Source organism: Triturus cristatus, chromosome 7 (genome assembly GCF_964204655.1).
Source record: "Triturus cristatus chromosome 7, aTriCri1.1, whole genome shotgun sequence".
Taxonomy (NCBI): Eukaryota; Metazoa; Chordata; class Amphibia; order Caudata; family Salamandridae; genus Triturus; species Triturus cristatus.
In genome coordinates, this window is record NC_140590.1 from 1,878,399,935 (window position 1) to 1,878,427,075 (window position 27,141).

Here is a 27,141-nt window from a genome sequence, read left to right on the forward strand (position 1 = left end):
AGTGGTCTGAAAGAGTGTTCCAAGTACTGCATGGCCCACATTAGCTTGTTGACTCGCTAACACATCTACACAATAGTGTTTGGTGAATGTGTGCGGTGTAGACCATGCTGCAGATTTACAAATGTCAACTATAGGGATGTTTCCTAGGAAAGCCAAATATGAAATGAAATACCAGTATTTGTATAGCGCACAGCTACCTCCGAAGTGGTGTCCCGGCGCTGGGGGCTGTCAGGAAGATTAAGCGAGCTATTGCCCAGAGTCAGATGGTGCTGGGCTAACCTGCCACCGGGGATCGAACCGTGAACCCCATAGTCCGGAGTCAGGCACCCTGGCCGCTGCGCCACACCTCTTCCAAGTAGCCCCTAGTTTGCAAGTGGAATGCGCTCTAGGGGGTATTGTCCACGTTCTCTTTGCTTTTGCATAACACGTCTGAATGCATTTAACAATCCATCTGGTAATACCCGACTTGGATACGAGACTGCCCTCGTGTGGTGGTGAAAAGCAATGTCAAGTTGTTTAGTCTTACAAAAGGATCTTGTTCTTTCAATGTACTATACAAGGGCTCTTCTGACATCTAAGGAGTGTAGAGCTCGCTCTGCCACAGAGTCAGGTTGAGGAAAGAATACAGGTAACTCAACTGACTGATGTGAAAGGCAGATACTACCTTAGGTAGAAGTTTGGGGTTAGTACGAAGAACCACTTTATCTCTGTGAAGTTGGAAATCAGGTTCTTCTATGGTTAGTGCCTGTAGTTCACCCCTCTCCTCAGTGAAGTGATTGCAATGAGGAAAGCGTTTATCCAAGTAAGGAACTGTAGTTCAGATTTGTGCACGGGTTCAAAAGGTGGGCCCATTAATCGTGTGAGGACTGTTAAGATTCCACACTGGAGCAGGTGGAAGTCTTGGTGTTGACTCTTTTGAGTCCTTCCATGAAAGCTTTGATGACTGGCACTCTGAAAAGCAATAAATGTTGCATATTTTGTAGCTACGCAGCTATGCCGGCGAGTTGTAGTTGGATAGAAGTGTCAGCTAACCCCAAGGGCTGCAAGTGCAACAGAGAACAGACGAGGTTTTGTATGGAAGCATCAAGAGGATTGATGTTGTTGCAATAGATAAAAAACGTGTCCGTTTGGCAGCGTAACAGGCTCTTGTGGTCGGCCTTCTGGCCTCCCGGATGATGGCCATGCAGTCTGGTGCTAGATTTAGATAATTAAACTGATTTCAGGAGCCAGATCGAAAGGTTCCGTTGTTTGGGATCTGGGTGCCCGATTTCTCCATGGCTCTGTGTGAGGAGACTGGATGTGAGGTGCAGCTTTTGATGTGGAACTAGTGACTGCTCCAACAGAGTTGTGAACCATGGTTGATGGGCCCATGTGGGAGCTGCTAGGATCAGTGTCAGGGATGTTTGTCTGAGTTTCCAAACCACTAATGGAACGAGTGGGAGAAGCGGAAAGCGCAGGCAAATATCCCTGACCAGGTCATCCATCGTGCATTGCCTCTGGAGAGCAGGTGCGGGTACCTGGAGGCGAAGTTTGGCCATTTGGCATTTTGGTGTGTGGCAAACAGATCTATCTGAGGGACTCCCCAACTTTGGAAGTATGGGAGGAGAACCGGAGGGTGAAGTTCCCATTTGTGTATTTGCTGCCTGTGTCTGCTGAGGAGATGTGCAATCGGATTGTTCCCTCCTGGGAGGTGTTCTGCTGGGAGATCGATTCTGTGGTGACCGGCCCACCTACAAATGTCTTGTGCAAGCGGGACAGTTGGAGAACGCGTATCCACCTGTTTTTGTATATAATACATAGCGGTCATGTTGTCGGTACGAACTAGGACAGCTTTGCCGCCCAGGTGAGTCTGAAACGATTTGAGCGCTAGAATCACTGCCAGCAGCTCTAGAGGATTTATGTGGAGAGCTCTTTGCTGTTGACTCCACTAGACTTGAACTGTGTGATCTTGGAGATGAGCCCCCCTCCCCCCCCCCCCCCCCCCCAACCAGTGAGGATGCGTCTGCCGTTAGCATGGTCTGTGGAACGGGGTCTATGAAAGGCCGCCCTTTTGATACATGTTGCGTGTCCACCACTGCAGAGAGCATGGACTACGGCCGTTTACCAACACTAGATTGGTTAAGAGACCCTGCGACTGGTTCCACTGATTTGCTAAGCATTCCCGAAGGGGATGCGTGTGATGCCCGACATGGGGGACAATCATGACGCAAGAGGCCATCATTCTCAGCAGCTGTATGTACACTTGAGCTGGTAGTGAGTGAGTGGGCTGAAACTGAAGAGTCAGCGCCCGAATATTGCAAATTCTGGCTGCATTGGGGAAGCCCTTGGAGTATTCAAAATGGCTTCTACATAGTTTTGAGTGTTGGAAGGTTAGAGATGCGACTTCAACACATTGACTGTGAATCCCAGTGGGTGCAGTAACTGCATTGTCCTGCGAGTGTGTTGGAGACTCTTTGGATACGCACTGGCTTTGATGAGCCAGTCGTCCAAATAGAGGAAGACATGAATGTGTGGTCTTCTCAGGTGAGCATCGACCACTGCCAGACACTTTGCGAAGACACTGGGGGCCGTAGTGACTCCGAAAGGGAGTACCTTGAACTGCTAATGTTGCCCCGCTACCATAAATCTGAGAAATCTGCGATGAGCGGGATGTATCGGATTATGAAAATAGGCGTCCTTTAAGTCTGGAGTGGACAGTCACCCTGTTGCAGAAGTGGGAGCACTTGTTGAAGCGTTACCATGTGAAAATGTTCTGACTGTATGTAAAGATTTAGTTCTCAGAGGTCCAGAATTGTTCGGAGAGAACCGTCCTTTTTGGGTTTCAGAAAGTAAAATGAGTATACACCCGACCCGTGGTATTGTAGTGGTACGAGCTCTATGGCCCCTTTTAAAACGAGAGACTGAACCTCTTGTTCGAGGAGGTGTAGGTGATCCGGTGAGAGTTTGTGTGAACGTGGAGGAATGTTTGGAGGATTGTTGAACTCCAGGCAATAACCAGAATGGATAATTTCAGGTTCCCATTTGTCTGTAGTTATAGACTACCAGACGGGTAGGAAATGTGAAAGACGCCCCTGGCAGATGTTAAATGGTCGGGGGGAGTGTCGCCGCTTGGTGTTGGAGGGGGAGGCGCCTGCATTGGAGCCTCCTCCTTTGCCATTGTTGCCTCTGTAAGCCCCTCTGAAGAAACCCTTCGAGGCAGAGGGTTGATGGGTGCCTTTAAACGTGGTAGTATCTGAGAAGGTAATCTAAGATCCTCCACGATAGAAGGCGCGCCGAAAGGAACCACGTCTGTTTTCCAGTGAGGAATCTACCACAAGGCCAGAGAGGTGTTCCTTATCTAATGGTGTGTTCAGGATGGAGGTCCGAACCTCTGGTTTGAATCCTGAGATACGTAGCCAGACATGCCTTCTTAAAAGGACGCTGGTGTCGACAGCTCTAGCCGCAGTGTCTGCAGCATCTAGGGCGCACCCGATGGAGTTATTGGAAATGAGCGGTCCCTCCCGCACGAAGTCTTGCGCCTTGCACTTGTGCTCTTCAGGTAGAAATTGGAGCAACTGCTCCATTTTATCAAAGCGCCCGGCCGCACCTAGCTAGCATCGCTTGTGTATTGGAGATGCGCCAGAAGTGTACAGCCTGGGAGGCTACTCTTTTCCCCGAAGCGTCTATGAGCTTAGATTCTTTTTCTGGGGGTGGAGCCTCTCCGGTTTGTGAATTGGCCCTTTTGCGTGCACTAGAAACTACCAAGGAATCCAATGGTAACTGCCCCCTCCTGTATGCTGGATCTGATGGTGCCGGCTTATACTTCTCGTCTACCCTAGGGGTGAGGATACATGCCCTGGCGGGGTCATTCAAAATATCTTCCACATGCCTTATCATACCTTTGAGCATGGGGAGTGTGTGCTAGGACTTTTGGGTACTACTAAGACTCTCGAAAAGGAAATCCTCTTCTAGGGATTCCTTATGCAGCTGAATCTCATGGTAGTCGGCAGCTCTACCCAGCAGTTCTATGCATCCTATACTGTCGTCCGGTGGAGAAGGCTTGGTAGGGTACAGATCAGGATCATTACCTGTGGGGGAATTGGTGTTTTAATCTGTTCAGGGGTCTGTAGGTATTGGCTCATTGTCCCCAGCCCCATCCCCATCCTCCTGATCTTCAGGTGCATGTGGTGGCGAGTGCTCAGGTGAAATTCGTAAGGGAGAAGGAGGTGATGAAAGGGGGGGCGGGGGGGAGGCGAAGGATTAGTACTGACATTTTTCCTTTTAAAAGGAATGTGGTAGACCTCTTCTCTCTCAGTTGTACCTTTTAATGTCACCTTTGCGGTAATATATCCAGTAGTTGGGTGGATATTTAGCTCCCACTGTTTGGGATCCGGTTTAAAAGGCGGATCATCGAAATGTAGCTCTTTGGATGGAATCGGCACATCCGTTTGTTTCGGTGCCGACGTCTTTGGTACTGGTGTTTTGAGTGCCGGGGCTTAGGAGGCCGTGGATTTTGGATCCAAAGACATTTTCGGCATTGAAGGTGGTGGAGTGGAGCCTGTCTGACTTCGATCCGAAGGTTTCGGCTCTGTGCCCATATTGGAACAGCTCTGTTCTGAGTCGGAAGGCTTTTGGGTATGTTTCGGTGCCGAGCCGGTGGGCAGGGCATCAAACATGTTCTCGGTGTCGACCATGGCCTGGAGGCAGGGGTTGGACCGGAGCCACCTGCTTGGGCTGAGGTGGACTTTGGTGCAAGGGAGAATCTGCGCTCACGGTATGTTGCCCATGCGGGATGTCTTCGTTCCCCTCAGAGCCGTAGTCGGAGATGGAGATCAGGTCTTGTTCCTCCTCGGCTCCCATGGCATCTGCGGCCTCTTGTTCAGAGTCTTCTCCGAAGAGGTCCGGAGTGGCACTTGTGTGTTGGCTCTGCATGTCGCGATGTCTAGCACGATGGTCGCGAAGTGTCTTCAATCGGAAAACCTTACACGCCTCACAGTCCTGTTCGCTGTGCTCCGGAGACAAGCACAGGTTGCACAGTTCCTGCAAGTCAGTGCGTGGAAACAGTACATTGCACAGAGGGCAGAAATTAAATGGAGTCCGTTCCATCTACTGCGAGGGAGACAGACGCGGGTAGGCCCAATGGCCTTCCATGAGCTACCCTATCGAAAGAAGGTTTTCAGTTAATACGATACACGGAGAAATAGGATTACGCGATCGAAAACAATACCTTTGTGGGTGAGTGTCTTGCGCACCGAGGGAAACCGGAGAAACGTGTCGAAACGGAGCGCAGCAATTCGTGTCTGAACCCAATGGCGGAAAAAAACAATCTAACAATGGAGTCGATGCCCAACATCCGCAATTTGCAAACATCCGAACCAAACACTAGATGGCAGGAGTATGCAAAGCAAGTGATCTACAGCTCACATGCCTCAAACAGACATCTTTAAGGAGGGTGGATAACCGATCACACAGAAACAGACACCAATGAGGAGGGCAGATAACAGATATCACAGAAACAGACCTTTGAGGAGAGTGGATAACCGATATCACAGACACCTTTGAGGAGGGTGGATAACCGATATCACAGACACCTTTGAGGAGGGTGGATAACCGATATCACAGACACCTTTGAGGAGGGTGGATAACCGATATCACAGACACCTTTGAGGAGGGTGGATAACCGATAGTCACATACTCTAGAGGCGGGTGGATATATCATATTACAGAGGCAGACAGACATGAGGAGGGTAGATAACATATCACAGAAACAGACTTTTGAGGAGGGTGGATAACATCAGAAATGGACACGAGGAGGGTGTATAACCAATATCACAGACAGACACACAGACTAGAGGTGGGTGGATATATCATATTACTGAGGCAGACAGACACACAAGGAGGGTTGATAATGTATCAAAGGCACAGAGGATAATATATCGCAGAGGCAGACACCTTGAGGTGGGCGGATAACTTATAGCAAAGAGGCAGATACCATTGAGGAGAGTGGATATCAGATAGACTCAGACACACTAGAAGGTGGATGTGTGGCATCACAGAGGCAGACTGACATGAGGAGGGTGGACGTATGATATCACAGAGGCAGACACACTTGAGGCAACAGACGATTGATCAGGGTGGGAGGCCGATACCAGACAGCCACCCCTGAGGAAGGTTAGAAAGTTGGTAGCAGAGGCAGAAAGAGACAAATACACAAAAAAGCAAATCTCTTTACCTTCAGGTAGGGCAGGGATCTCCCCAACCCGTCCAATCAGGGCACGGGCGCTGCCAGACACCGCCGGAGTGGTGGAAGTAACTTCTGGGGGTGGGGGAAGGTCAAGTCCCTCACCTCCTCCTGCCTTGAAGGGGTTAAGTTTGGGTTTAGGAGCAACCACAGGGGCAAACTTCTTCTGGGGGTTGTAGAAGCTGGGAGTGGAGATGTTGATGCTGACAGACGAGGTCATCCGGGCCCCAGGTGTGCCAGACGCCATGTTGGTGGTGGGGGAGATGTAGGCCTGGAGAGAGGAGAGAAGAAGGGGCGTCAGTAACTGAGGCCAGGACCCACCACTGGAAGTTCAGACTGCAGAGACAATCAGTTACAAGAGCCGGAGAACACCCCAGCAACTCCCGAGCAGGAGACACAACCTACAGGAAAACAGCTACTTACCTGTAACAGTGCTTTACAAGCTAGAAGTAGAGTGGGGGCTGGGCAGGTCCTGCCCTCAACCTGAGAAGTTAGAAACGTTTAACATGTTTTTGAAGTATTTCATCGCAGCCATAACCAACGGGGCTGTCTGAAATAAAATACCCCACACCCACTCCCATCCAGTGGCGCTCAGCAGTGTCACCTATGATGGCGCCATCTTTACACTGTGTCCTGTTCTGGACATGTAGAAGTTAATTACCCCAAGCTGGGTCTGGGTCCTGCTCTCGGAGAAGTAATTGCTCCTTTCGACCTAGACTGCAGTGGTGTAGAGCGGGGCGGAGTAGAGTGGTGAAGAGTACAGTAGTGCAGAGTAGATTGGCGAAGAGCGCAGTGATGCAGAGTAGAGTGCAGTGGCATAGAGTAGAGTGCAGTGGTGGTGTACAGTAGAGTGATCCAGAGTAGAGTGGCATAGATTGCAGTGGTGTTGAGTACAGTGCAGTGGAGTAGAGTGGTGTTGAGTGCAGTGGAGTAGAGTGGTGCAGAGTGCAGTGCAGTGGTGCAGAGTGCAGTGGTGCAGAGTGCAGTGGTGCAGAGTGCAGTGGTGCAGAGTGCAGTGGTGCAGAGTGCAGTGGTGCAGAGTGCAGTGGTGCAGAGTGCAGTGGTGCAGAGTGCAGTGGTGCAGAGTGCAGTGGTGCAGAGTGCAGTGGTGTAGAGTGCAGTGGTGTAGAGTGCAGTGGTGTAGAGTGCAGTGGTGTAGAGTGCAGTGGTGTAGAGTGCAGTGGTGTAGAGTGCAGTGGTGTAGAGTGCAGTGGTGTAGAGTGCAGTGGTGTAGAGTGCAGTGGTGTAGAGTGCAGTGGTGTAGAGTGCAGTGGTGTAGAGTGCAGTGGTGTAGAGTGCAGTGGTGTAGAGTGCAGTGGTGCAGAGTGCAGTGGTGCAGAGTGCAGTGGTGCAGAGTGCAGTGGTGGTGTACAGTAGAGTGGTCCAGAGTAGAGTGGCATAGATTGCAGTGGTGCAGAGTGCAGTGGCGTAGAGAAGAGTGGCGTACAATAGAGTGGTGCAGAGTAGAGTGCAGAGGCATAGATTAGAGTGCAGTGGTATAGAGTGCAGTCGCATAGATTAGAGTGCAGTGGTGCCGAGTAGAGGGCAGTGGCATAGAATAGAGTGGTGCAGAGTAGAGTTCAGCGGTACAGGGTAGAGTGCAGTGGAATAGATTAGAGTGCAGTGGCATAGAATAGAGTGGTGCAGAGTAGTGTTCAGCGGTACAGGGTAGAGTGCAGTGGCATAGAATAGAGTGGTGCAGAGTAGAGTTCAGCAGTACAGGGTAGAGTGCAGTGGCATAGATTAGAGTGCAGTGGCATAGAATAGAGTGGTGCAGAGTAGTGTTCAGCGGTACAGGGTAGAGTGCAGTGGCATAGAGTGGTGCAGAGTAGAGTTCAGCAGTACAGGGTAGAGTGCAGTGGCATAGATTAGAGTGCAGTGGCATAGAATAGAGTGGTGCAGAGTAGTGTTCAGCGGTACAGGGTAGAGTGCAGTGGCATAGAATAGAGTGGTGCAGAGTAGAGTTCAGCGGTACAGGGTAGAGTGCAGTGGCATAGATTAGAGTGCAGTGGCATAGAATAGAGTCGTGCAGAGTAGAGTTCAGCGGTACAGGGTAGAGTGCAGCGGCATAGATTAGAGTGCAGTGGCATAGAATAGAGTGGTGCAGAGTAGAGTTCAGCGGTACAGGGTAGAGTGCAGTGGCATAGAATAGAGTCGTGCAGAGTAGAGTTCAGCGGTACAGGGTAGAGTGCAGCGGCATAGATTAGAGTGCAGTGGCATAGAATAGAGTGGTGCAGAGTAGAGTTCAGCGGTACAGGGTAGAGTGCAGTGGCATAGAATAGAGTCGTGCAGAGTAGAGTTCAGCGGTACAGGGTAGAGTGCAGCGGCATAGATTAGAGTGCAGTGGCATAGAATAGAGTGGTGCAGAGTAGAGTTCAGCGGTACAGGGTAGAGTGCAGCGGCATAGATTAGAGTGCAGTGGCATAGAATAGAGTGGTGCAGAGTAGAGTTCAGCGGTACAGGGTAGAGTGCAGTGGCATAGAATAGAGTGGTGCAGAGTAGAGTTCAGCGGTACAGGGTAGAGTGCAGCGGCATAGATTAGAGTGCAGTGGCATAGAATAGAGTGGTGCAGAGTAGAGTTCAGCGGTACAGGGTAGAGCGCAGTGGCATAGAATAGAGTGGTGCAGAGTTGAGTTCAGCAGTACAGGGTAGAGTGCAGTGGCATAGAATAGAGTGGTGCAGAGTAGAGTTCAGCGGTACAGTGTAGAGTGCAGTGGCATAGAATAGAGTGCAGCGGTACAGTGTAGAGTGCAGTGGCATAGAATAGAGTGCAGTGGCATAGATTACAGTGCAGCGGTACAGTGTAGAGTGCAGTGGCATAGAATAGAGTGCAGCGGTACAGTGTAGAGTGCAGTGGCATAGATTAGAGTGCAGTGGTGTAGAGGGCAGTCAAAGGCCCACGTCAGACTCAGTACAAGTTTTACAGGGTCCCTAATATCTGAAGAGAAGCCCGTCTTTTGGGTCTTGTCACGGTTTCAGAGGCGCTGCACTGCTGAGCACTGTATTTTGGGCAAAGAAGGACGCAGCAGAATCAATGTTTTACTCCATATGATATTTGGGGACAAGAAATAATGCGGCAGCGTTCTTTTTCGGAGGCACGCGGAGTCACAGTCACACTTCATAGTACAAGGATGGTGTATGCGGTCCCATAACGACGGATCCATTCGCTGCCATACAGGAGCGGATTTCCTTACATTGTTGGGCAGGGGGGTGAGAGGGCAAAGAAGCAACATGGAAGGGGGGGGGGCGGGAGAAAGGGAAGAAGAAACAAGCACTGGCATAGCCAATAGGTCTCGCCTTTGGGACTTTATAGGTATTTAGCCACGCAGCACATTATCCTGGGTGCTGTAACATGTACGGTTCGTCACTGCTCCAAGGGTAACCGAGCTCATATTGCGCACAGGGTCGCGCGCGGCCATTTCAAACTCTAGTAGAACCGAGTTGGTTCATTGACTGACTTTATTGTTGAGGGTAACTAAGATAAAAGCAACACTCAATCAGAAGGAAAAAAAACGTAATTCTGCTTCCATGCAGAAAATTGTTCGTCAAAAGGGTGAAAAGATGATGTTAAAGAACTTTATAAAAGTGAATGAGTGACATGCACCCGAAGCAACGGAGCGCGCGCCATGCCTAAGAAACAACGCAAGTCCGTCTTATCGAAATAAAACAAATGTAAGTGAAATGCACCTCAAATCTCTAAATGTTCTGTGTGCCAAAAACAACTTTTAGCAGGTCCAACCCGCATCTGCGCCATCTTCTCTTGTGAACCAACGAAATCAAAGCACACAATGTACTCACCGAGGTCGTATACACCGAGACTCGGAGGTCTACTGCTGACACTCCATTAGATCAAAACAAATGCGACACGCACTTTTATAAAGTGCTGGTTAGTCAATCTAACACGTGATTTGTCCCCTATATGTGATGAAAATAATCAGAATAGTTCAGACACATTATACAGGCTACGACGCAAATATTGACAAAGCATAAATACACCAGATGTTTTAAATGATGCCTGCGAGGAATGAGCAGCTCAATAAAATATACAACTCACACGAATTTAATATGAATTGATAAAACAATCAATATAATTATAAAAAAAAATGAATGTTAGTTTTAAATGAACCTGCACATATATTAATGTCAGCCAAATGTTTTAATGTGCAAAACAACTTCAATCTTAATTTTCTAAATAGTCAAGTCTCAGCTTATCATTCTCAGTTTGTTAAGCCATACAAAAGGGAGCCTCCTCTGCCAACGCATTGCGCTTTTTAGGTCTCACCTTGCTAACGCGTAAGCGATCGCAAAGCGAGACTATAGTAAGGGGCATTTAAAAGTGCTCCGAAAAGCGGTTTGCATGGCGAGCACGCGCACAATCACACGCATCGTGCCGCCATGCAATCCGTTTGGCATCGCACTTCAAAGGGTCCGCTCGCCCGCCCCCGCCAAGCGCGCCTGAATGTTTAAGTTTCACGCGCGAATAGTGGCCTGGAACTCGTTCAGCTGCTAGTAGCATTTCCCTTTCACCCCCCCCAAGCTGACAGAGTTTGCATGTTTTTGGACAGTTGTCCTTCGTCGGGAATTAATACAATGGCCTGAAGAGAGGGTGAAGAAAGTGATCATGCTTAGTACGGAAAAATCCTGCAGGAGTCTTCGGACCACCACAGGTTTCCAGAAATCTAGTACAGACCCGTGTTTCGGGGTATATCCGTGTTCCTGGAGCCGTTTATGTGGAACGTGCCCGCAATGCGCACTTTGACATAGCAACCAAGGACAGTGCGTCTTGGGTATTTCTGAATAGTTTGCTCATCTCCGCAGGGCACTTTGCGGGTCCCGAGATGCCAAAAAGCGTTTCCTTGAGAAATTCGGGTTGAGTTGCGTAGCGTATTTTCTGTAGTGTGTTTTCTAACTCTTCGTTTCTCTAAGTTAGTTCATCTAAACGATTTAGCCCACAATATATACTGTTTATCCAGTGCGGTTACAATTCATGCTGTTTTCGAGTTGTAATTAATTTACCATCTTCTGGTGAATGTCTTCATTGCACTCAACTGTAAATTGCGAGAGCCTCGTTTATAAAATAAACGACTTAGATAGCCAAATCGAAGGAATTAGTCTTAAGTTTGGTTTTCCTTGGGAAGGGCTGCTCACTGGCCTGGCCACGAGAATCGTTTCTACCGTGTTTTGGCGATGTGGACTAGTTGTAAACTGTGGAACCAGGAGAATTTGCAATCCCAGCCTCCTCCTTGCGCTATATAGGGACTGATCACAGACTGCATTCTGCAGAACGTGAACTTTTGCTGCTACCTATTGTTAGAAAAACCCCACTCCCACACCGGAAGGGTGGTAATGGGATTTTCCCGACATACACAGTGGTAGCTTGGCTCGAGTGGTCAGGGGTCAGGCACCGTGTTAAGCATACGCAATACCCACACAATAACCATGCGTGCATCCGTTCCAAAAACGACACTACACCTTAAAAATTATACTGAAAATATATCTCTTTATCTTCTTTTCTCTTAGTTGCTGATTAAATAAATAATAATACAATCACAGTACACAAGGCTTTTTCTGTGGAAGGGTACGTCAAATAAATACTGTCTTAACGATTCAATAAATAAGGTAGATCATAAATAATCAAGGCATAAATATAAGTGCATTACATTACAGGCAATTAAATATTATGAGGCAATAAATACTGTACGACAATAAATATTGTGAAACAATAAATACTGTGAGGCAATAAATAGGATAAATACAATAAATACAGTGCTCTCAATAAATAATAAAAGCCAACAGTGACACTTGTAAATCAGTTCACATTCCTGAGGTACTATGGGATGATTTGACCCAATCCCAGCTTGTAAAGATTTGGATGGCCTGAGGGGTATACTCCCTGGCTTGGGCAAGGCTGAGGCCTAAACTGAGGTAGATAAAGGGGGAATCTAGAGATCTGGCTCTCCCACAATACACAACCCCTCTGTATTAGTCTCAGCTCACCCCTGGCACAATCAAGCTGGTTCCAGCACCCTAGGTTAGTCTCTCAGGGCTCCACAGGGCCTTAGGCGCCCTCTATTCCACTTACTGCCCTTTTTATGAAGCTCCGACGCCGCTGGAGTCGTGTCGACGCCGTGAGGCGGCTTCGGTTCGATGTCGGCGGCCTCGGCGCAATGTCAGTTCTTGACGACGTCGATAGGCGGCTCCGGTTCGATGTCGGCGGCCTCGGCTCGATGTCGACCTCCGGTTCGATGACGTCGGGCTGTCTTGGCTCGATGTCGACTTCCGACGGCTCCGGAGTGCGATCTCCACTCCCGACCTCCGGTGTTCCTTTCCTCAGGTTCCGGCGACTCCGGAGTGCGACCTCCACTCCCGACCTCCGGCACGATTCTCTTCAGGTTCCGGCGACTCCGGAGTGCGATCTCCACTCCCGATCTCCGGCACGCTTCACCTCGGTCTCCGGCGACTCCGGAGGGCGGACTTCACTCCCCCGTCGACGCCGCTCACTCGACCTCGGGTGACTTCCTCCTCGACCTCTGGTACTCTCCACGACCTCCGTTGGCGCCCTCTCTCGACCTCTGGCGGCTCCGGGTACGACGTCTGCTTTCCAGTCAGCGCCGCTTCTCCACCTCGGGCTCCAGGTCTCAGGATCATAATGTCATCCTTAGTGAAGCGGAGGCAGTTAGAAATTTTGTAAATCCTCTTCTAGATGAGATTTGGGGAGAGGAAATAGCCTTACGGCTAGAGCGGTCGAGCGGTCGATCTCGGGAACTGGGTTCGAGTCTCGGCAACGACGCTCAACATCCTGTGATTCTGGGCAAATCCCTTAATCTCCCCGCGCCTAACAAAAATGTAATGAAACTGGTGCTGATGTAAAGCGCTCCGATACCCAATGCCTCGGGTCTAGTTTGCATTATATAAAACTCTAAACAAAAAAAAATCATATCACACTGCCCTTCCCATTTTGACTGAGACACCTGTGAATACTGGTTTAATTAGGTCGTTGTATTTTGCTCTTTTGTGTTTTCAGTTACTGTTATAAATGTTGTGAGCCCAGAAGCATTACATTTGGTGTGAGAGTTTGGGTTTGCTTGGCTGTTGTGTGAGTTATGGATTGCATTATTAGAGTTTCTTCTGTCTTAATTCTTACCCAAAACTGCACTTTAATTATTGTTTCTCAGGTGAATTGCTGAAAGGTCGGGCTTTTTTGCTCTGAACCCCTCCTTGAGCAAAATGTTTTGAATGCGGGCCGACCCACCTAAAGGTGATGGCAAGAGTAATGCGGGGACGGGGCTGAGGTCAGGGGGCTGCGTTTATGAGATTATTTCAGGGGTACTTTTTCTGTAGTTTATAATTAAGGCTCCCCGTTTTTACTGATTTTTACAGATAAATACAGACAGAAAACACTCATTTTATTGTCTGTATTTATTTTTAAATGTGGATAAAAATGGACATTGGGTTGCTTTTTAAGTAATTGTAAATACTGTCTGCCATGACTGCCAGGCCAATAGATGTGTGAATTGATTGATAAGGGGGTTAAAAAAGAAAGGAAGTTTTGTAAGGAGGGTTTAACAGCAGTAGATATGCACAAGGTTGATACTGAAATTTGCATATTGTTATACAAGTGGACTGATTTATCTTTTGCGCGTGTTCACAGCACTGAAACCTGGCAGACATTCAAGCATGAGAGCATATTAATCGGTTAAATAAATGTGGAAATATACAAATTTCAACTGAATTTTTCCACAAACCCCAAAATAAATATGGATAAATACAGATAAACTAGTAAAAAATAAATATGGATAAATACAGACGGAAATGGCAAAAAAATAACCACCATTAAACTGGGAGCCCTATTTATAATCCACCCTGAACAGGAGACTTCTAAAAGTACTCATTTACCAAAGCTAATATACTAAACAAAATTTGAAAAAAAAAAAACTGTGCCCCATAATTAGGGCGATGTGAGCCCCTCAGACTACCGCATCTCAGTACAACTACTGCACTAATGATAGCTGTGGCCCCGAGTAGTGGGCTCTCCCCTCTGCCTCTTTCACCCCTTCCCCACCATGCTTGGCTATCCATCCAATGTTGAAAAAGACTGTTTAATTAAAAAAAAAAAAAAAAATCTCATCTGTTGCCCCTCTTTTTCAGGAAGGGGGCCCTTTAGCCCTAATACCAGCAAAGAAAATGACACCTCTGGACCCTGTTGCCACTACACCCGCAGCACTATTGATATCCGTTACCTCTTCATGCCCAACCCAAGCACCTTCTAAAATGCTTATAACTACTGAATGGATGTCCTCCGAGCCACGCAATGTCTTGTCAATGCAACCAATCCAGTGGTGTGCACAGATTTATTGCAGACTTCTGTACATTTGTTTGGATGTTCAGGATGGTGTGAGTGAAGAATTGTATAGGCAGAAGAGTCTATTTCTCGTGAAGATGGGCAAGGTGATAGGTTTTTCCTCATCACATTATGCTTTCGTGAAATGCCATCGCAGTTTGACGACAAGTGCAGCATCTTCTTTGGCGGTAAGAAATGAGTCGACGCCGAGGCTGAAGGACCTGTGTAAGGAAGGGCTATTTCAACCGGTCAGTGATTCTGAATGGATTGCTTGTTCAGACTGACGCACTTTACCCAGATTACAAGAGTTGCTGATTACATTGGATGGGGCACAGTTTTTTTCTTCCATTTACTTAGTCAGCTTACCGCCAGATTGTACTTACTGGGCAAACCTGCCATATTACCACCTTTATTACACCAAATGGTGCATTTCTCTGCACCATGGTGCCATTTGGCTTGGCATTGAAAGGGTCAGTCTCCCAGAAGAGGATGCATTGCTTGTTTGGAGACATTAAGGGTGTTGTTGCTTTCCAGGATGGCTTCTTGGTGTATGCGGACTCATTTTAGATGCATTCTAGAATTTTAGATCCAATGTTAACCATTCTGTAAAAGAAAGGAGCGACCGTCTAGTTTGAGAAGCGCAAGTTTGTAACCTCAGAGGTGAAATATTTCCAGTGAGAGATCTTGCACCTAGAGAAGATATATTGAAAGCGATTGAGATTTTTCTGCTGCCGGAAAACAAGGATCAGTGTTCTGTGAATACTATTTGCTGCTTGTTCGGAATATTGTAGTTAGCCATGCTTTTAAGAAACATACTTTAACAAGCATTTGCAATGCAATAGGTCTCGCATTTATACGAGTTTGAGCTATTGGCATTGTAAATGACAATGCTTTTTATTTAAGTTTGTTTTTTTTAAAACAAATAAAAGGCACTGTCATTTACAATGCCAATAGCTCAAACTCTCGCAAATGCGAGACCTATTGCATTGCAAATGCTTGTTCAACATGTTTTCACTCTAATGACATCTTTAACTGAGGGTGCAAACTAACCCAGGGGACTGAATAAGTGGAACAGCATCGGAAAATGGTAGGATACACCCCATTTTACTCCAAAACCTTCAGTATTATTTGTGCCCACGTGTAAGGGTTACATACATTCCCTTCCTTCACATAGAACTCAACAGTCCCCCTTGCATGCAGTACGTACGTTTCTACAGTTAAACAGAGACTAATGTGAGAGAGGAACGGTGAACAGCATTGCCAAAGCCCGTGTGTACGTGCACTACAGCTGCACATGACAGAGTCTCTTCCTTCGCAGGCCAGGGTATTGCTGCCGGTCTGGGTTGCTACGCACCTCCGACACCACGTGGGGGGTGAGGGATACGGGGGCAGCTGACTGCATATGGCAGCCAGGAGAGTAAGGCACTGGAACGGACAGCTTGCACTGCAACCAGAGGCTAAGCAGCCCCCGAAGGGAATGTGACCAGCTGCACTGTCTGGCGAGGCACTGCCAACATCAGGCTAAGGGTCTGCTGGTGCGCGGGGCTGCACCGAGGCGGGCACTGACCATGGCAGGTAAGTTCACCCTCTGTCTTGTAGAGCGTGCTTCAATACACGGCTAGTGAGCTCTGCCGCATCAGTTATTCCCCATGTGTCCTCTTCCGAGCTCCCGACTATGCAGCTCCAGTGTTCGCACTGCTTGCGAGTTTCAGAGTTGGCAATCTGTTGTGCTGAAATGGGGGACTGGAGGCGTCATAACCGGCATCTCCTTTTCTAATCAGAAATTGGCAACATTCACCTTTAAATTGTTGGGAATTTACATAGTAAGACGCTTGGGAATAGTAAGTTTTCGGCTGTGGGGGGAAAATGAAACTGACAAAAACAGAGGGGGAAGGGGGGGGGGGGGGAAAGAGTGTGACCAGAGGAGCCTGAATGAAGCGGGAGAGAAGGGAGGGGGTAGTGCAACCAGAGGAGCATGAATGAAGGTGACCAGGAGGGAGTGGGAGAAGGGAGGGGGTAGTGCGAGCAGAGGAGCCATTACAGAAACCCAGATAGCAGCTGTGCACGTTCACTCTCGCGTGAACGCAAGCTTTAGGCCTGCAAAAGCCGCTGGGTAGCACTTTGAAAACCCACTTACTAAAAGTCTCACCAGAGCAGCGCATGCGCTGGCTCAGGAGAGACCTAAAAAAACTTAGGTGGACGGGGATGTAGGGTATGGACTGAAAACACAAGCACTCATATGGAGTGCTTGTACACAAAAAAACTGCTTCAAAAGCGGAAGTAGTGGAATGACCCAATTACTTGGTTCATGCTCCAGGGGAGAAGAGAACATGATGCATGCATGCCATGACAAACTGGAGTGAAGCAAATGAAAGTGACACTGCAGCTAACCAATGGTAAGATATGGGCGTGCTGCAAGCCCACTGGGTGTGAACAACAGGTCTTGCAGACGGAGTGCAATTGCTGTCTAGGTGGAACCTACAAACCTCCTGTGAAACCGGCTGTGCTCTCAACCAATTTCAATTCTCCACCACCTGGCTGGGGCCGTAGCAATGATCGTTGATCGTTAACCTGATCACTGGACGCCTACTCTACATCTCAGATCATCTTCAGTTCCAATCTGCCTTCTTTCTCCGGAAGAGGGACAAAAGACATTCTGGTCATTATCCAAAGGGACCACAGGTATCCCTGGATGACGGGCAGCAACATCGGAAATCCCTGCATCAATTACCGGACTACTCGCACCCAAAATAGAAGGAACGGGTCCCATTTGCAGAATTTACCCACCATGAATCGGGTGTCCTGGTTCTGGGATTATCAGTACTGGGTAGAAATATCAGATTACGGCCTCGGATCAAAGCATTTTTGTAAATATGTTAAAAAAATGGAACTGGGAGATCCCTCAGGGAACCCGTATTTTAAGGCAGTTGGGGAGGACGTCAAATGCCTCATCTTGCCAATCGGAACTCAATAAATAAAGACACTTTAAAGATCAATGCTATGCCTTCAAATCTCACAAAAAAAAAGTGGTTTTACCTATTTAAAGTCACAGAGTCCGTATAAAATCTGGGTAATAGGACGGGCTGAAAAAATAATTAAACAACTATTTAATAGTTCTTAAATTTCCAATTCAATTGTGAAGGATGGCTTCTAATAAATGTTAAAGAAAAGTACCTTTTAGAAAGCTACCATTTTCATGCCTGAAGTTCCTTAAGGCTAATATGCATTTGATCTCCACCTTCTTCCAGCCAGCGATTAGCAATTGAAAAGATATGAAAAAAGTATGAAATGGCTCGACGACAAGGAATGCTTCTCTGTGCAAGTCCTGGTGAAATCCTCCGTGATGTGACTTAGAAACTTTTCTGGAAATTGTGCTGCTTCCTGCAGGGCAAGCCGGCAAGTTGAATCCAACTGGGCGATGTGATTTCGGGGCTGTGGTTTGGCAGCAGTTGGGTGATAGCCTATGGTTGTTTTATGAAAAAGTTCAGAAAACATTTCTAAGTGTCCACTTATGAAATGTGAAGGAGGAGAACGGACACCAACACCAGCCAAAGACCCAGAACCCTTTGGGCAGCACTTTGTGCTTTAGGACTCCATTTTCGCAGGACCCTGCTGGTGGCTTCTCCCAGGAGCCACCTCAGGATCCAGGGAGAATCCATTTAGGACTGGTCAGCTGGGCTCTTCGTTGCGGGCTTCTTGCAGCGTTTGTGGTCCTGGGGACTCAGGACAACTGCAAGGCCCCCTCCCTTCCTGTTTTCCCCACTATTAGCGCATGCAATCTGAAAGCTGGGGGGGGCTACTGTCAGGGTTGGAGACCTCCTTCAGCCAGGTTTCCGTGCGGGGGGGGGGGGGGGGCTAGGGTCAGGGTTGGAGACCTCCTTCAGCCGGGTTTCCGTGGGGGGGGGTGGCCTAGGGTCAGGGTTGGAGACCTTCAGCCGGGTTTCCGTGGGGGGGGGGGGGGGGGTGGCCTAGGGTCAGGGTTGGAGACCTCCTTCAGCCAGGTTTCCGTGCGGGGGGGGGGGGGCTAGGGTCAGGGTTGGAGACCTCCCTCAGCCGGGTTTCCGTGGGGGGGGGGTGGCCTAGGGTCAGGGTTGGAGACCTCCTTCAGCCGGGTTTCCGTGTGGGGGGGGGGGGTGGCCTAGGGTCAGGGTTGGAGACCTCCTTCTGCCAGGTTTCCGTGCGGGGGGGGGGGGCTAGGGTCAGGGTTGGAGACCTCCTTCAGCCGGGTTTCCGTGGGGGGGGGGGGGTGGCCTAGGGTCAGGTTTGGAGACCTCCTTCAGCCGGGTTTCTGTGCGGGGGGGGGGGGCGGGGCTAGGGTCAGGGTTGGAGACCTCCTTCAGCCGGGTTTCCGTGCGGGGGGGGGGGGCTAGGGTCAGGGTTGGAGACCTCCTTCAGCCGGGTTTCCGTGGGGGGGGGGGGCAGTCTAGGGTCAGGGTTGGAGACCTCCTTCAGCCGGGTTTCCGTGGGGGGGGGGGGGGGCAGTCTAGGGTCAGGGTTGGAGACCTTCAGCCGGGTTTCCGTGTGGGGGGGGGGTGGCCTAGGGTCAGGGTTGGAGACCTCCTTCAGCCAGGTTTCCGTGCGGGGGGGGGGCTAGGGTCAGGGTTGGAGACCTCCTTCAGCCAGGTTTCCGTGCGGGGGGGGGGCTAGGGTCAGGGTTGGAGACCTCCTTCAGCCAGGTTTCCGTGCGGGGGGGGGGGGGGGGCTAGGGTCAGGGTTGGAGACCTCCTTCAGCCAGGTTTCCGTGCGGGGGGGGGGGGGGCTAGGGTCAGGGTTGGAGACCTCCTTCAGCCAGGTTTCCGTGCGGGGGGGGGGCTAGGGTCAGGGTTGGAGACCTCCTTCAGCCAGGTTTCCGTGCGGGGGGGGGGGGGGCTAGGGTCAGGGTTGGAGACCTCCTTCAGCCAGGTTTCCGTGCGGGGGGGGGGGGGCTAGGGTCAGGGTTGGAGACCTCCTTCAGCCAGGTTTCCGTGCGGGGGGGGGGGCTAGGGTCAGGGTTGGAGACCTCCTTCAGCCGGGTTTCCGTGGGGGGGGGGGGGGTGGCCTAGGGTCAGGTTTGGAGACCTCCTTCAGCCGGGTTTCTGTGCGGGGGGGGCGGGGCTAGGGTCAGGGTTGGAGACCTCCTTCAGCCGGGTTTCCGTGCGGGGGGGGGGGGGCTAGGGTCAGGGTTGGAGGAGACCTCCTTCAGCCGGGTTTCCGTGGGGGGGGGGGGGCAGTCTAGGGTCAGGGTTGGAGACCTCCTTCAGCCGGGTTTCCGTGGGGGGGGGCAGTCTAGGGTCAGGGTTGGAGACCTTCAGCCGGGTTTCCGTGTGGGGGGGGGGGTGGCCTAGGGTCAGGGTTGGAGACCTCCTTCAGCCAGGTTTCCGTGCGGGGGGGGGGGCTAGGGTCAGGGTTGGAGACCTCCTTCAGCCAGGTTTCCGTGCGGGGGGGGGGGCTAGGGTCAGGGTTGGAGACCTCCTTCAGCCAGGTTTCCGTGCGGGGGGGGGGGGGGGCTAGGGTCAGGGTTGGAGACCTCCTTCAGCCAGGTTTCCGTGCGGGGGAGGGGGGGGGGGCTAGGGTCAGGGTTGGAGACCTCCTTCAGCCAGGTTTCCGTGCGGGGGGGGGGGCTAGGGTCAGGGTTGGAGACCTCCTTCAGCCAGGTTTCCGTGCGGGGGGGGGGGGGGCTAGGGTCAGGGTTGGAGACCTCCTTCAGCCAGGTTTCCGTGCGGGGGAGGGGGGGGGGCTAGGGTCAGGGTTGGAGACCTCCTTCAGCCAGGTTTCCGTGCGGGGGGGGGGGGGCTAGGGTCAGGGTTGGAGACCTCCTTCAGCCGGGTTTCTGTCAGGAACATCAGGTCCCGCCTCTAGTGTCTAGGGAGAGCCAGATCTGCTCTGTCTGCTTCGGCTCCAATGGTCGACTGACTGTTGGCCTTTGGGCCAGTGTCGGCCACCGTCCCATGGAGTACCCGGTCACTTTACTCAATTTAAATTGACAGGTTCGGCAACAGTAGTCTGTTCTCCATTCCGAGCGTCAGACACTCCACCCCCCCCCCCCGCCCCCCCCCACCAGCCCTCCCTTCAGTCTCCCTCCGAGAGTCAGACACCCAAAGACCTTCAGTCCCAAACCAAGAGTCAGACCCCCCCTCCCCCACCCCGACCTCCAGTCTCTCTCCGAGGGTCCGACACCTCCCCAGCCCTCCCCTCCCTTCAGTCTCTCTCCGAGGGTCAGACACCTCCCCCTCCCCTCCCTTCAGTCTCTCTCCGAGGGTCAGACACCTCCCCCTCCCCTCCCTTCAGTCTCTCTCCGAGGGTCAGACACCTCCCCAGCCCTCCCCTCCCTTCAGTCTCTCTCCGAGGGTCAGACACCTCACCCTCCCCTCCCTTCAGTCTCTCTCCGAGGGTCAGACAACTCCCCCTCCCCTCCCTTCAGTCTCTCTCCGAGGGTCAGACACCTCACCCTCCCCTCCCTTCAGTCTCTCTCCGAGGGTCAGACACCTCCCCAGCCCTCCCCTCCCTTCAGTCTCTCTCCGAGGGTCAGACACCTCCCCAGCCCTCCCCTCCCTTCAGTCTCTCCGAGGGTCAGACACCTCTCCAGCCCTCCCCTCCCTTCAGTCTCTCTCCGAGGGTCAGACACCTCCCCAGCCCTCCCCTCCCTTCAGTCTCTCCGAGGGTCAGACACCTCTCCAGCCCTCCCCTCCCTTCAGTCTCTCCGAGGGTCAGACACCTCACCCTCCCCTCCCTTCAGTCCCAAACCGAGCCACAGACACCCCCGAGAGCTGCTTCCGGATCACGGTGTAAGGACCTCTTGCAGTAGTTGAACCCCCTCCCGGGAGACCATCCCCCCTTCTCGCTCACCTCCTGGGGCCCCCGGGCCACGGAGACCCCTATCGCAGCCCAGAGGGCGCCTGGGACAGGCTGTGCTCACAACAATGGACTCCGAGGGCCGCCTCCTCCTCATCTTCCGGTAGAGAGGCTCCTCCTCCCGTCCTGCATCTGTCACCATGGAGACCAAGGGTCCTCGCAGCATCTGTCACCATGGAGACGATGGGTCCTCGCAGCATCCTGCATCAGTCACCATGGAGACGTCCTGGCAGCATACCTGATTCGGTCACCATGGAAACGAAAGGCGCGGAAGCCTGTCGAGGACCTCTCAAAAGGGAGGGTTTTCTGTCATAATCCTCCCGCTTTTCTCGGGAGGCAGCGGCTAACACTGTGCCCATTCATTCTGGGGCCTCTTTGCTGAGATGGCAAAGGAACCAGGTTTCATCAGCTTTGAGGGTGCAGATTCTCTTTCTTTGAAAGGAAGAAAGCACAGACTCTCCGCCTTGTAGGGATGTGTGTGTGTGTGGGGGGGTGGGGGCCGGGGTGCAGTGGTCTTCTCTACATGAAAAGGGGGCTCTGTTGTCTCTTCCGGTGGCACGGCTCCCCCCCGGCTGGATGCAGAGTGTGCAGGAGGTCAAAAGGACCCCCTCCCCCGCCCCCCCAGACACACACACACGCGGGCGAGGCCCCCGCAGGGATGAAGCACCATGCAGCAGGCCTGGCCTGACTCTTCCCCCCCCCCCCCCCCCAATTCTCGCTCCCCCACCCCGTTCCAATTTCGCAAGGCGAGGCTTACAGGTAAGTTTAGCTCTGAATTCCAAATACAATGAATGAGACGGGGAGCGGTTTGGCGGTGAAGAGGGGCAGGGTGGAGGAAGGGTAGGAAAGGGACAAGGGAGAGAATAGGGGAGAGTTTGGGGGAGCACATGGACAGAGGGTGAGTATGGGGGAGCACATGGACAAGAGAGGGAGGGCGAGCGAAGAATGAGAAAGTAACGTGGGTGGGTGGGGAGGAAGCAACTGAGGGAGGGAAGGCAGGGAGAGAAAGAGGAACACAAAGTACTTGAAGAAGACAGTTGGAAAACACATGCACTCTCATAGTGCTTAGCCATACAAAACAAAGTAGCACCCGAGAAGGGAGCATAGAAGAACCAAAGTAATGGGTCCGTGCTCCATGGGAGAGACACACCAGTCGAGCAAAGAAAGCCCACAGAAGCGGACAAAGTAAGCAAGCGAGACTGACTAGAAAGCCAACGAATGGGCGAGTTCTGTGCGCACTACAAGCAGGGTTTTAAGTGGGCCGGGTGTCACCGGGTCTGAGCACCAGCAGTTTTTAGGTCTAGCCTGAGCCAGCGCATGCGTTGCTCTGCGAGACATTTAGTAAGCGGGTTTTGAAAGTGCTACAACAGGCTTTTGGTGGCCCCCAGCTTGCGTTCACACGCGCAGCCGCCATCTGTCTTTTACGGGTCATTAAGTGCATCGCAATCCCTTTCGCAGCGCAGAGGCGCCATCTGGCTTTCCTCTCGCTCTCCCTGTGGGCGCGCGCACCACTCGCGTGTTTATTTTTTAATTTAATTTTTGCCGTGCACACAACTCCCAGTCGCAGCCGCACATTCTTTTTGCTCGCGGCCAATGCTTGTATATATGGGAACCAATGTTTCTCGCATTCCAACGGGATCTGGGAGCCTCCTGCCCAGCTCTCCGCCCAAGGAACTCCAGCCGCGGCGCCGTTTGATCCATATCGTGGTAAGTTTCCCGTCCTGTTCCTTATTTTTTTTGTTATCTTTGAAGTCCTCTTTTTGTATAGATGTTGTTTACGCTTCCCCCTTTATCGTTGTAACTTTGTTCGGATAAGCCCCTATGCTTCCCTCACCCACTGCACTCGAGTAATTGCCATTCCTTCATTTCTAGACATCCGCCATTCGTGATGTCCGCAATGGAGTCCTTTTAAGTGATCATCCCTAAATGCACTTTCCGCCCTATGCCACCATCGACTTTTTGTTTCCGCCGGCCACTTTAAAGACACCCTTCGTCGGCTCGGCTTGAGCTTCGTTTGTGGTAAGTGCATGCATACAACCCTCGGTTTGTTCTCATTCCCCGGTTATGCATAAAAGTACCTCCCTGCAGCGGTTCCTCTTTTTTAATACCTCTTGGATCCTAAGCACATTACTAGCGGATCTAGCTAAGACACCCTAAGCTTTTCAGAAACTGCATGTGTTCCCTCCCCTAGAGCCACGAGTTAGGGGTTTCTCGACCCCCTTTAAAACGGCGGCATGGGCAGTTATATCAGGCTCTTCGCGAGTGGTTAACCTATTCCTGATCTTTTAACTTAATTGCCTCGTAGATTCGTGCTTGTGGGGATATAGCTACATTGGTTGTGGAGTCCCGCCACTAGTACCAGCCGTAATAGGTGGCATGTCCTTGGGTTATTATTGTCCTTTGCATGAATTCCTTTTTGTTTGTTAACCTCGTTTGATGTAGTATGACCCTTCTTCACTTTCTTGATATCATAGACCCGTTTGGAAATTTTGCAAAATTCATTGAAAAAGCTTTTTATACCTGGATACGAATATCGTCTGACCTGGCGTTGGCCTGATTCCTAACTGCGCCCAGACTCACCTGTTGTGCCTATCCCTAGGTACGGCCCCTAGTCGGACAACCTCTATTATTAGATACCCGGTTTTCCTACAAGTTCTCGGACTGATGCTTACCGGTTTTTGAGCTGGTTCTCTGCATGGTGTGCATGGTGTGTTTCCAATTGATGGAATGGAATCTCTTATATGTAAGATGCTTTTCACTCATATTTACAGATACATGCATGTCCTCTCTTTGGCTTTATGGTCTCCATCTTGGGTGATTTTATTGTTTACGCACTATTCCTGGGGTCTCTTTCTTTCCTCAATGTTGGTATCTACTTTGCGCCCATTATGCCGCGGGTTCTTTTGGTTTATTACGGTGCACCCTCCTGCAGCTCATCTATTGAAAATATGTCGTTTATCCTTGCTCGAAACATTATTGTGTGCGTTCATGTGGCGGACATATTTACCTTTGAGTCACTCTGTTGAAGAACTTTTTTATCCAAGAACTACACAGCCTGTATAGCCTGTACAGCCTGTATAAACTGCATTTGACGTTGGGGTTGGAGCCCTGTATCTTACGCATATTGACTGTGTTGCCTGTGGGTTTATTTCTCTGCACTTCTTTCCTCATTAGGTTTTGTTCTGTGTCCCACACTGTATATCTGTGCTGCCCTGATGAAGGTGCAGCTCACTCTGGGCCATACCGAAACGCGCGTTGGCGCTGAATTAATCTCGTGTATTTGGATCCTACTATCATCTACAACCGGGAGAATACGCGAGAATCCTCCATATTTATATTGTTTGGCGATATATTACCGTTGAGTGAGTGTTTGAATGTATGAATTGCATCTCAGTCTGAATGCGCCTGAGTGTTTGATGATGCATGTGTGTGCATATATCTGTGGAACCTTGAAAGAGTTTTGGTTTTGAATGTGGTTTGTGGGACCCAGTTGATCGGTTTTGTTGCACTTATGCAAGCTGATGTTTAGTGCATGACTTCAGAGCAATCTCAGCCTGAATTATCACTGGCTAAGGCCGACCTAAACTGGGGCCCTGAAGAAAGCTGGGTTGGACTCCACCAAATGGTTTAATGCAGGACTCCAGGGTGAGTCCTTCAGACAGTGACCATGCACGACTTCAGCAGTTCAGGCAGTAAAGGCAGCTCCTCCCATCAAACAACCAGGCTACGCAAGCCAATGTCCCCAAAAGCGGCCACCATCTTCAAAACAAGCATTGGCATAGCCAATAGGTCTCACTTTTGGGACCTTATAAGTGTTTAGCCATGCAACAGTTGATGTTGTTGCACCAAGGATATTGTGCTGCATAACTGAATACTTATAAGGTTCCAAAAGCGAGACCTATTGGCTATGCCAATGCTTGTTGAAAGGGGTCCTCGAAACGGTTCTCTATCAGGCTCTGTGTTGTGCCGTGGCACAGGCGGTCTGATTTTTTCCGGACTGCAGAGACAGCAGGCACATGGATGTGCGCGTGCTCACACTGCTCACAAGTGGATGTTACGGCATGACGTCATGCCAGGTGAGCGTTATAGGGGAAGGGGAATCCCTTAATTTTATCTCTGGATTTCCCTTCTGTTTTTGAAACTCAGGAGCAGCAACATTGTGGTGGTGTCACCAGGGCTTTAAGTGGAAGCCTTTTCAATATTAATTACAACAAGCCACACAGAGTTGCCGCTTATTTATTTTATGTAATTAACAACCATTGACAAAGCCAATAATCCTGACTTGTTGTAGGTATGATGTTACTTGTTGTATCGTATCTGGATGCAGTGACAAACAGCAAAATACAAGTTGGGTGGCACACTATGCTAAGCACAGATTTTTAGCTTGTGTTTTTAAGCCACGTCCTTAATTACATTGGCCATGCCCCTTTGAGAGACCCCACAGTTTTTTCATCCCACTCAAAGCCCCGACTACAAGCAAACATGGCTCGCAACAGACAACATACACGCTATCTTAAGTGAGACCTAAAAACTAAGTACAAAACACACACACAGACAAGCAAACACAACGCTTTACAGCACTCAAACAGATGTACCTATAACAAAGCCTCTAACAGTTCACCCACCCCACAAAATAAAACCATACAACCTTTTAGGAACAGGATTTACAATGTGTACTTCCTCAGAAGCTTGCAGAGTCCCGCCCCCACACTCAAGCCCTCCTGACACTGCCCAGAACTTGAAAAGTCCAGTCTTAACTCTGCAAGGGTTTCACCTAACAAAGCAGATGCAGTCGACAGCAGAAATATAATAATTACTATGGACGCGAATCCCCTCAGCGAATCCTACTGCTTTGTGAATGCACCTTATTGTAATGCTGGTATTTATTCAGAGGGTCTGTCTCATTCGTGGAAGAGGTGTGGGGCAGCGACCATGGTGCCCGACTCCGGACCACAGGGTTCACGGTTCGATCCCGGTGGCAGGTTAGCCCAGCACCATGTGACTCTGGGAAATAGCTAGCTTAATCCTCCCGACGACCCCCAGCGCCTTGCCACCCTCGGGTAATTGTGCGCTTTACAAATACTGGATTTCATTTAATTTTAATTTCATTACCCCTGAAATGACGAGATCAGGCAGAACAAGCAATATGTGGCACTGTGAGGGAGGAACAACGTAGAATTCACTAAGAGGATTCACGTACATAGTAATTACTATATTACTGTTAAGATGCAACTAAACGGGTTCTCATATTCGGTGTATGTTTCTAGGGGATAGCAATAGATGTCCCAGTTGATTAAGTCTTTGTACTTATTACCAGAGTTCAGGGGGAACTGTGTCCCACCCGGTACCACAGGGATCGGATATTTTATTGACCTGAAGAAAGCCGAAGACCTTCCTGGGCACAAATCGGTTGAAACGTGTTGACCTTATTGATCACCTCCTAGATATGAAGGACAAGAAACCCCGTCCCTAACATTGCACAGATTTTAAACGTGATCCCACCAGGTCTAAATCAAGAGACTCCAGCTCCTGGTTGAGGCCAGAGCGTATGATGACGCTATCGACTAGTACCCCAGTGGAGGGTATATACCACTGAAGGAAAGCAGTTGTCAAGGGTCTCAATACTAATTTTAGAAGAGGCAAACTTTTGAGAATTATTTTTCTTCAACAGTGAAGGCTGTTCAAAACCCCTGGCTCACCTAACATTAGACCCCAGAACATCCTATGGGCAACCTGGACATGGGGTCTG

General features: G+C 50.3%; 1 protein-coding gene across 3 annotated transcripts in view; it reads right to left on the minus strand.

The window, feature by feature from the left end:
- The window catches only part of ZYX (zyxin), a 158,073-nt gene that overhangs the window by 84,744 nt on the left and 46,188 nt on the right, over positions 1-27,141 (minus strand). For 2 of the 3 annotated variants that reach the window (XR_014966999.1, XM_085620342.1), the window contains exon 2: positions 6,212-6,491. Coding sequence is in view for 2 of the 3 variants with exons in the window: in XM_085620342.1 (XP_085476468.1) it covers positions 6,212-6,467 (256 nt within the window). In the remaining variant the exon portion in view is untranslated. Of the gene's footprint in view, positions 1-6,211; positions 6,492-21,386; positions 21,497-27,141 lie in introns of those variants that run through there. The other variant, XM_085620343.1, reaches the window with a different exon arrangement.